Genomic DNA, 9349 nt, shown 5'->3' with positions numbered 1-9349 from the left:
TCTCTCTTTGCTTGAGCCTGTTTTTATTTTAAGTCTTGCTTTTCTTATGTAGGGTTTTATGTTTTTATATTTTGGTTGGGTTTAGGTCTATCTTGCAGAGATTGTATTCTCCCTTCCATGAATGAAGCAATGGAATTTTACAGGATAATTTTCATTGTTTTACTTCCTTGAAATATATACAAATACAATCCTTATTCTATATGAAAACAATAATCAATAAAGGACACAACAATTAATCCTTCCTAATAAAGGATTCTCAATATTTACAATATATTTACATACTTATTTTAACAACTCACGTTTACACTCCCCCTTAAGTTGGTGCATAGATATCTATTGACCCTAAAAACTACCAAGCCTACGTGGCACACAGGCCGAGTAACTAATGAGCTAACTACGTCTTTCGATTATGTGCGGGGCGTGCCAACTCGTCGGCCGAGTTCGGCCAAGGAGTAAAATATATTGATGTGGCGTTGGGCGTGCTATTGACTTCTTAATCTTGCGACTGCGGCCAAGGAAGGAACACGTCTCGGCCTTCGGGTTCTAGAGCCTGAAGACAAGGCTGCTAGTTCTACGAAGTTCAATATCAAATTCGGCTTTCAATGTGATGAATGTAGTAACTTATAACACCTCACGTTGCCGAGAAGGCTTATGAGATGACCTCTACCAACAAGGACTCGAAAATCCTTGTCGACCAAGACTTGGATAAATAACCAGTCGGTCTCAAAGCAGTGTTGTTTATCCAAACTGAAGGTGCTCCTTGATCGGCTGATTTTATGCCTCCAATACTGTTTATCCAAACTGAAGATGTCGCCGGTTGCTTTCACAGTGTTGTTTATCCAAACTGAAGATGTGTTGGCGAAAGAAATGGGAGAAGGATAAAAATCTCAGGATTGTTGAGAAGTTTTGCGCAGGGTAATTTGTGTGTTGATTTTGAGGAGGCTTTCAAATGTTGTCTGCGACTCTGTATTTATAGCACTCATATCTTCTACTTGGCACGACCAGATAATTTTCTAGAGTCCAATTACAACTCTAATTCGCAGACTTGAAATTGATATGTGTCAGAGGCCAAGGCATATCCTTCAGATTGCTGTTCGTGACTTTTTAAACAAGATAAAAACCTATATAGGCTTATCACATCACATCAGAAGCCTAGCCCACCTAGGCTTCTTATCTCATCATCAAAACTCCATCAGTAGCCTTACTTTATCCCATTAAGCTGTCATGCATAGCCAAGACTCCCAATGCATACTATAAAGCTTCCTTCCCACGACACCTGTCCAGTTGCAACCATGCATGCAATTTAATTGCAATATCAGCGAATCACTTGAGATGCCATCTTCCATCAAATACCACTTTGCATAGGAGTCCTAGTGATGCATGTGTCACGTGGCCGAAGCAATACCACATATGCAAAATGTATCCCCGATATCTTTGCATGCTGTTTTCTAACGCCATGCCTTAATGCATATCCCCATATTCCATCATCATTCAAATCAATTGGGATTTAGACAAATATTAGGTTTAAATAATTTAATATATTACTAAGAGATAATATCATGATTAAAATCATAATATTATTTCTCAATAATAATTGAAAATCATTTCAACCACTTTGTTATTCAATGGTCTAAAATTTTGTTCATTCAACGGTCTCGATTACTTGGACCGATGATGTAATTTTGGGTCAAAAAAATATCACACATGCCCAACTTGACAAGTGAGTCTGAGTCACCAAACTTTCGACTACACACTGCATGAGTAAGAACATCCGCAAGTTGCTCCTCTGAATCCACAAATAGTATTGATATAATCTTCTTTTCAAGCTTCTCTTTGATAAAATACGATCAACCTCTACATGCTTCGTTCTATCATGTTGTACCAGATTATTAGCTATATCTCTTGCTGACTTGTTATCACAATACAACATCATGGTATCCTTCGGCTTAAACCCAAGTCCCCAAAAAAGTTTTCGTAGCCAAAGGATTTCATAGATTCCTTGAGCCATGCCTCTATATTCGGCCTTAGCTGAAGATCGTGACACCACCTTCTATTTTTTACTTCACCATGTCACCAAATATATATATACACACACACATATCGAAAGGTAAATATAAATGTAAAGGAGAATGTTTTCATGCTTCAAGGTCGTTTCAAATATCTTTCTTTTATTTTAAGCTTACCTGATTGGCAAAAAACAACAAAAGCCTTTGAATTTGTAGAAGATCCATCTCGAAAAGCCGGAATTGCATCTCCAATGCCTTGTATCACGTTCAACACAGAAAAATTAAATTGAATCAATAGCATGTAGATCAATTCAAAATAATAAATTAATCACAAAAAGAATGATTAAAAACGTAATACTCCTCTAATTGAAGATAAAACTCTCTTGTTAGCGCAGCTTCAAGAGTGTACTGATAACGTGTTGTAGACATAATTTACTAAACAATTATGGAGGCCATAGAGAGAGGGAAGGTGCGGCATAAAGAGAGAAGAGAGATATGTAATTGTAAAGTGTGTTTTATTACATCTCATTGTGTTTTTATTTATAGTAGTAGGAAAGGTTAATTCCTTACCCTTTTATGATTACAACTTTTAATAGATAATCAACTCCTCATAGGAATATAAGAAATATCCAAGATATACTAGGATTTACACAATCACATTCCTAATCTGATAGGATTGCAACAAAGAAAGTATAATGACACAAATTTTTTCTGTCATTAAATTATTTCCTTCTACAACTTAAACACTTCTAATATTTTGTTACGTGAGCTTAGTCATTAAGTTTTCTGAAGTGTGATGAACAAGTTTCTAGAACGGACAATCAGTTGAGCAACTGGTCGGAAGGACAGAAACAAGCAGCACGTAGCAGCACCACAAGGAAGAAAGTTGCTGCCTCGGGAGACCGATTGGTCTGACTAGCCGGCCGATCGGTTTCGCACGTTACCTATTTTCTTTCGTATTTTTAAAGCTAATTTAGAGTAGAGATTTTTCGGTGTGATCAAAATACAGGATGATACACCACGTATCACTATATAAATAGTAGGATATATGTGTTAAAAGGTTAATAACTTAAAAAAATACAATTTTCCACCACTTATATAGATACACGTGATGTACTACCCGTATTCCGGTAACAAGAAAAAATTTCTCCATTTAGAGTTGGTTTGGAGTTTTATTGTGACAAGTGTTAAACTAGGGTTAACAGGAGCAAATGAGGTTTTTATGTAATCAAAGGGGCTTTCCATACTAGTGAGATATCTCGATTAACATCAGATTGAATGTAAGCACGATTCACCTAATCACTATAATTTCTTGTGTTCTTAGCCTTCATCTGATTTTGTGTATGACATTTTGACTGTTTGTTGTCCATCGAAAAAAGCGATTTTGGTAGAGCATGTTTGTACAACAAATTGTATTTACATTTTTGTTTACGCGAGAAAAATGTAGTACGGCAGTGTGCCGATTCCCCTGCCCACTTTTGACCATCTTTTGACAATAGTTTCCTTTTAAATATCTGGTTTGAGGATGATTCCTTGTGTATATAAATCACCTTTTATTCTCGACCTCCGAAAGGAATGGATAACCGTGACTTACCATCAATTGTCTTTCTTCAAAAAATTTAAAAAAAAAAAAAACACAAAACAAAATTACTCATGAATTGAACAAAACTTTGTCAAATGAATTGAGAGCAGTGTAAATTACAATACCATTTTGACAATCACATACTTTCCGTACCGTTTTTCTTTTTGTACGCCACCCAATAAAAACACAAGAAGAAATACATGATGTTATAAACCCTAAACCCTACTCTTCCTTTTCTTCTTTCCTTCCCAATTATACCTTTTTTCAACATCTCATTCTCTTTTTTCGGTTTTTATTGATTTACATATACAAGGCAGGAGGCCAAACCACATCCAAAAAAACCTCTCCTTTTCTCTTCAATTTATCTCCCTCTCCCCAATAAAAAATGATTAACAAAGGATGAGCACACAGCAACCCTATATGATTACCTCGGCCTTGGTTGGTCGGACTAGCCGCTGGGCTGATGGACTGCCCAACAATGTAGCTTGAGATCTAGTAAGCATCTCGACCATTGATGGGGTTTGATAAGCCTGAACAAGACTCGAACCATCAGTAGAGTCACCTCTAGCCGTCGCTCGTTGCCATGAGTGTGAGCTTAATCCCGAAAGGATGTATGCTCTGCCAGATGCCTCGTACACTTGCCTGCTTGCCATCCTCTCTTGCATTTCCTTGAGCTCAGCATCCAATGCTACACACAGACGGTCTTGGGATTTTGCTGACACGGTGTCTGACAATACCCTTCGACAATGTTCAAGGGTTGAAACTGCACCAGCTAAGTCTCCCAGCTCAGCTGCAGCTCGTGCTTGAGCCATTGCCTCGGCCGCCTGGAGCCTATTACGTTGCCTGTCCACTTCTATTGACACTACTGCTTGCCCAACTACATCAGGTCTCTCAATTCTAACTTCTTCACTCTCTATTGTCGCCATTTCTTTATTTAAGGGATCCTTGTAAATGCATTTCACCTTTATCAATGACGTTACATTGCTACAAGACTCTGTTGGGACATTTACTGAAACCAGAAAATCCCTCTCTTCATCAGCATACATACCTCCAACATCAATAACCCCTTTCTGCCCATCAGCCATCACACAACTTGGGTAGCTTCCTGCTTTTAGTGAACCGAGGCGGAGACTTGTGTTCACACACTCAACTGCCACCTGCAGCTCTTGCACCACAACACTCAAAAGCCCCCCAATGCATTGTGCAAATGCATCCTGGATGACAGCTTCTGTCTCAATGAAAGAAAATGTTCCCCCAGATATCTCTGAAATCGAGTGCATCGATGATGCATCATGATCTGCACCAAATCCAAATGCATGCACTGGAATCTGGAAGCCTGTATTGTCACCACCATGAATAGACAAAGGGAGGAGCAACTTATAATTTGGCTGAGATTGGTTAGGCCCAGAGCCACTGACAGTATAAGTGTCCTGCCCATCTGACAACAGTATTATACTGGCAACAGGATTGTTTCCCCTTCGATCTTCCAATACCTTGCCACCCTTCCTTAGGCCCTCGGCAATGTTGGTCCCACCATTTGCGACCAGAGAATTAACAGCTTGCAATGCCTGCTGGCGTCCAGCATCAGTCATCCGGCGGAGGGGAAAGAGGCGACGTGCTGTTGAAGAGAATGCAATAACTGAGAGTCTGTCATTGGAGCCAAGATTCTGTATTACGAACCCCATAGCCCTTTTTAGCAATGCAAGCTTGGTTCCTGCCATGCTACCACTGGTGTCAAGCACTGTGACTAGGTCTACTGGAGCACGATGATTCTGAGAAAACTGAGGAGGCAAAGTGGACTGATTTCTGCTAGGATTTTGTCTTGTAATTGAAGTAGCTGCTTTCAGATGGATCAAAACTGTAAAATTGCCGCAAGAATTGGATTTTGAAACAGCTGAAACCTCTGGGAATGTTTTGATCTCTATCGTCCTAACCAAATTGTCATCTGCACCATTTTTATTGCACAAGCTTCTCTCAGCAAACACAGGTTGGTCTAAGGATTCATCATCATTAAATACAGCTGGCTCATGGGCCTGGTAAAGTGGCATGATGTGTGGTCGGCTCAAGTGTCTTCGAGGAGGAGGAAGTCGGCGAACCACAGTCATCAAAGCATCATTTTGGGGCCAACCTACCGGACCAATAGCTGCCCTTCCAGGGGGAGGATCCAAACTAGGACCCTGCTCTGGGATTTCTTTCCACTTTGCCCTACAAACTGGGCAAATTTGGTTGCCGTGTTTCACGTTTGATGTGATGCAGTGAAAATGAAAAGAATGTGAACATTCAGCAGTGAAAAGAGCATGGCCACCTCCTTGTTTCATTTTGGTTAAGCATATCGAGCACGTTTGCTGAAAACACAAAACAAGTGTAAGAAAGAGAGCATAAATAAGCCATATCAATCAACCAGTATAGATTATCGCACTGCTATCGCGGAACTTTGAAAATTTAAACAATCTCAAAGAAATTATCATTTATCAACGGTGTGAGGGTTCTAGTACATTGAGGAATTCAACAGTATTGTGATGAGTACAAGGACAGCTATAGTATCGACATACACACATATTCCAGAAAAGAAGAGACAGTTCGCAACACATTGACTTAATTATTAAACAAAAATTATACAGAAAAGGCTAAGTAAGATCATGATATGTCGCAGCAAGTAAAGCGGGGGCAAAAACGATCAGTACATCAATAACTTGTCATGCCAACAAAAAGGAAGGAAATTTTTTCAATTTCGTCTTAAGTCTGCTGTACATTCTCCTAATTGTGTGGTACATAGGATAGGCTAAGCATGTGGAATTATCACAAACAGATAAACAAAAGGGAGTGATAGATCCACTGGTAAGCTGATAAAAGTCAAAGTTAGGTATCCAAGTTCCCAACATGCAAGGGGCATAATAGGAAAGCATCCAAATTTATCATGGAAGCCATTGTACAGGTAACTAAACCCAACAATTTGCTCAATTTTATGCCTTGAAAATCAAACAGGAAAGAATAAATACCCTCCACTTAATTTGAGAAAAGTGAAAACGAAGTTGAAAAAAGAAAAAACACAACAAATGGAAGGGAAAAACAATTTTTAAGAACGATTTTTATGGTGCTCCGGAGTATCCTGTAGTTCGGGGTTTTTAACCGTTAGACCAAACCAGAGCTCTGAAAAGAGCCAGAGAAACCAATATATCAAACAAAAGGGAAATTAATAAGATGCTTTATGGGACTACTTTCCCCTTTCTTTTTTTACTTGTTTGATGAAATTTACTGCCACTGCCAGAAAGCTTGCAGATGATCAGTCAACAGAGAAGGAGGAAAAGGAAAGGTAAACCCTTTAGTCTTTTTTTTACCATTTAGGCAAACAAGAATGGTCCTGAAAGTGAATTGTGCATTAACCCCACATGCTCAACACAGGAAAACAACATAAACATTAATATTCACATTCAAAGATTTAATTGTTTCCTCAAAATCTGCTAAAATATGATCTTATCAAGGACCTGATGTCTTTTGAGGCCAAAAGAATTGAGACCTGAACTGTAAATTCTAGAAATGATTTTCATGAAAATATGGAGGTCAAGATGCATAATTTTTGGAACCAAACTCTAAATTAGGCACCATTTGTAAGCCATTTTGCTTCTGAGCTGAAATTTATGCCTGACTTCTCTAAACTAACAAACCACAAAAACTTCAATTTCTCAGCAACCAAACAGAATAAACTAAAACTGATTAGAACCCATCAATTATAAGCTCACACAAAGGAGGAAAATCCATTTCATTTGTGACAATTAGATGAAAAGACAAACCTTTGAGGATTTGCTTCCATTTCTGGAGAGGTTCAAACCATGAGAGGATGGAGTTGGAGTGGTAGGCCTGGAGGAGCCATTGGCCCAATTGGCAGGTGAAAGCAAGGCAGCATCAGACAACCTCTCAGCTGAGTCCACAGAGGAGGGAGATGAATCCTCTAGTGTTTTGGGAAGATATAAACACAGATTCAGCCCCAGTGCAAGCTTTGCTTTCCTCCATTTGCTCCCCATTTTTTAACTTAAAATGTTTCAAAGGTTAAAACCCGGAACCCAAAATCTCTGCTTTGAGCTGAGGCTCAAAGAAACTTAAGAGATAGCACAAAAAAGACGGAAAATGTAAGCAAAACTCACAAATCCCAGATCTCAAAGTGCTTAAATTAAGCTGCTTTTTTGGTCTTTCCCCCAGCTGGGAGAGAGTTGTTGGAATGAGAGAGAGATAGTGGGCTTTAACAAAAGCTGAAATGGAACACGAAAATCGAGAGAGAGAAAGAGAGATGTATTTAATGGAGGTGTTTAGAGGGAAAACTAGAAGAAACTGGGGTTGAATTGTATTTGCAGAAAACAGAAGCTAAATGTCAATACAGCGCAACCGACATAGTTGTACTAGTCTTCTTGTTGGTGTCCGTGGCCGCCTTGAGAGAGAGAGAGAGAGCGAAAGAGACAGAGAGATTGATTTTGCTTTGGCATTAGTGTGTATGTGTTTATTGAGAAGATCTTGACCTTGGTTTGGTCCTTTTGTGGGTTTTATTAGAAAATGAGCTTTAAGTTGTTTGAACAAAAAATAAAAAATAAAAACTTAAGTTAAAAAACGGTAAAAGGAGTTCCACGTACTTAAATATAAAGAGAAATGCTATGAGCATGAAGATGTTGTAAAACAATTAAAGTTTTAATCAAAATAGTCAAAATTAAAAAATACTCTCTTTCTTATAGTAAAATAAAAAAAATTAATGAAAACAACTTGAAAATTTTGAGTTTTAATCAAAATAACAAAAAAGTGTTGTAAGTAAATAGTACCAAGAGTGAATTTTAAAGTAAAAATGTATTTTTCGTTAAAAGTAAATAATACCAGAAGTGTTTCGTTAAAACTCCCTAAAATAAATTGTCATTCTTTAAATTTAAAGAGTAATTATTTTGCTAAATATAAAAAAATAAAAAAATCCAATGGTGAACTCCTGAGAGAAAGGAGAAAAGAAAGAGAGAGAATGGTGGAAAAGAGTAAATTGTTGTTTGATCACCTGAATTATTACTCTAGTTGAAATTGATTTTCTAAATTATTTTTTAGTAAATTAACCTCTAAACTATTTGAAATTAGACAATTAATCCCTAACCGTTAAATTGATGAAATTTTACTTATTTTACCGTCAAATACTAACACGTAACCAGCACGTGATTCACTCTTAAAAGGAAAGTCGGGCAAATATTTGTCAAATGTAAAAGCACGTTTTGGTTGAGTTGGGCAAAGTTGGGTGCTTCTGTATTATATCTCACTTTATTTTTCGTCGAATTATCATTTATTGAACCTAACTTTTTTTTCTCTCTTTTTTTCCCTTCTTTTTTTCTCATTTAATATTATATCTTTCAGTTTCCGTGAATTTTCTGCATAACAAGAAAAAGAAAAGTATATCTTAAAAGTGCTAATGTATATTTAGTTGATTAGAACAGTAACTTGAAAAATAAAATGTTGTATGTATAGTCAACTTCAAGTTTTGCCGTTCATTAAAAACAAAAGAAATTCATTTTTAATCTTTCTTGGGGGTAAAATAAAATACTTGTTGCTGTAAAAGAGAAAATATATTGCACCGTTAAAAATTGCCTCTTATATTTCGTAAAAGAATTAAGTTATAAGAACCTTTGAAACCTAAAAAATCTCTAACTAAGTTCACAAAGAATGGCTAATTAGAACTCGTTTGACTGCTTTTAAATGACTGAAATCATTTTTGGTGAAATTGATTTTGGGTTTTAAAAACATT

At 37.3% G+C, this 9349-nt stretch overlaps 1 protein-coding gene across 1 annotated transcript; it reads right to left on the bottom strand.

The window, feature by feature from the left end:
- Nucleotides 1-3698: 3698 nt before the first annotated feature.
- Nucleotides 3699-8055, bottom strand: LOC137734899 (E3 ubiquitin-protein ligase WAV3-like). The gene is made up of 2 exons (XM_068474216.1): nucleotides 7380-8055; nucleotides 3699-5933 (listed from the first exon to the last, which is right to left on the bottom strand). Exons 1-2 carry the CDS (start codon nucleotides 7608-7610, stop codon nucleotides 4005-4007), a joined length of 2160 nt encoding a protein of 719 aa, XP_068330317.1. The 5' UTR covers nucleotides 7611-8055; the 3' UTR covers nucleotides 3699-4004.
- Nucleotides 8056-9349: the final 1294 nt, after the last annotated feature.

Source organism: Pyrus communis, chromosome 5 (genome assembly GCF_963583255.1).
Source record: "Pyrus communis chromosome 5, drPyrComm1.1, whole genome shotgun sequence".
Lineage (NCBI taxonomy): Eukaryota > Viridiplantae > Streptophyta > Magnoliopsida > Rosales > Rosaceae > Pyrus > Pyrus communis.
This window is presented reverse-complemented; position numbering and strand designations above follow the sequence as displayed.

Excerpts from the sequence above, each read along its gene's own strand:
- LOC137734899 (XM_068474216.1), bottom strand. The coding sequence starts at position 7,610 with ATGGGGAGCAAATGGAGGAAAGCAAAGCTTGCACTGGGGCTGAATCTG. Across the intron at positions 5,934-7,379 it reads ATGGAAGCAAATCCTCAAAG|CAAACGTGCTCGATATGCTT; the intron begins GTTTGTCTTTTC and ends TTGTGTTTTCAG.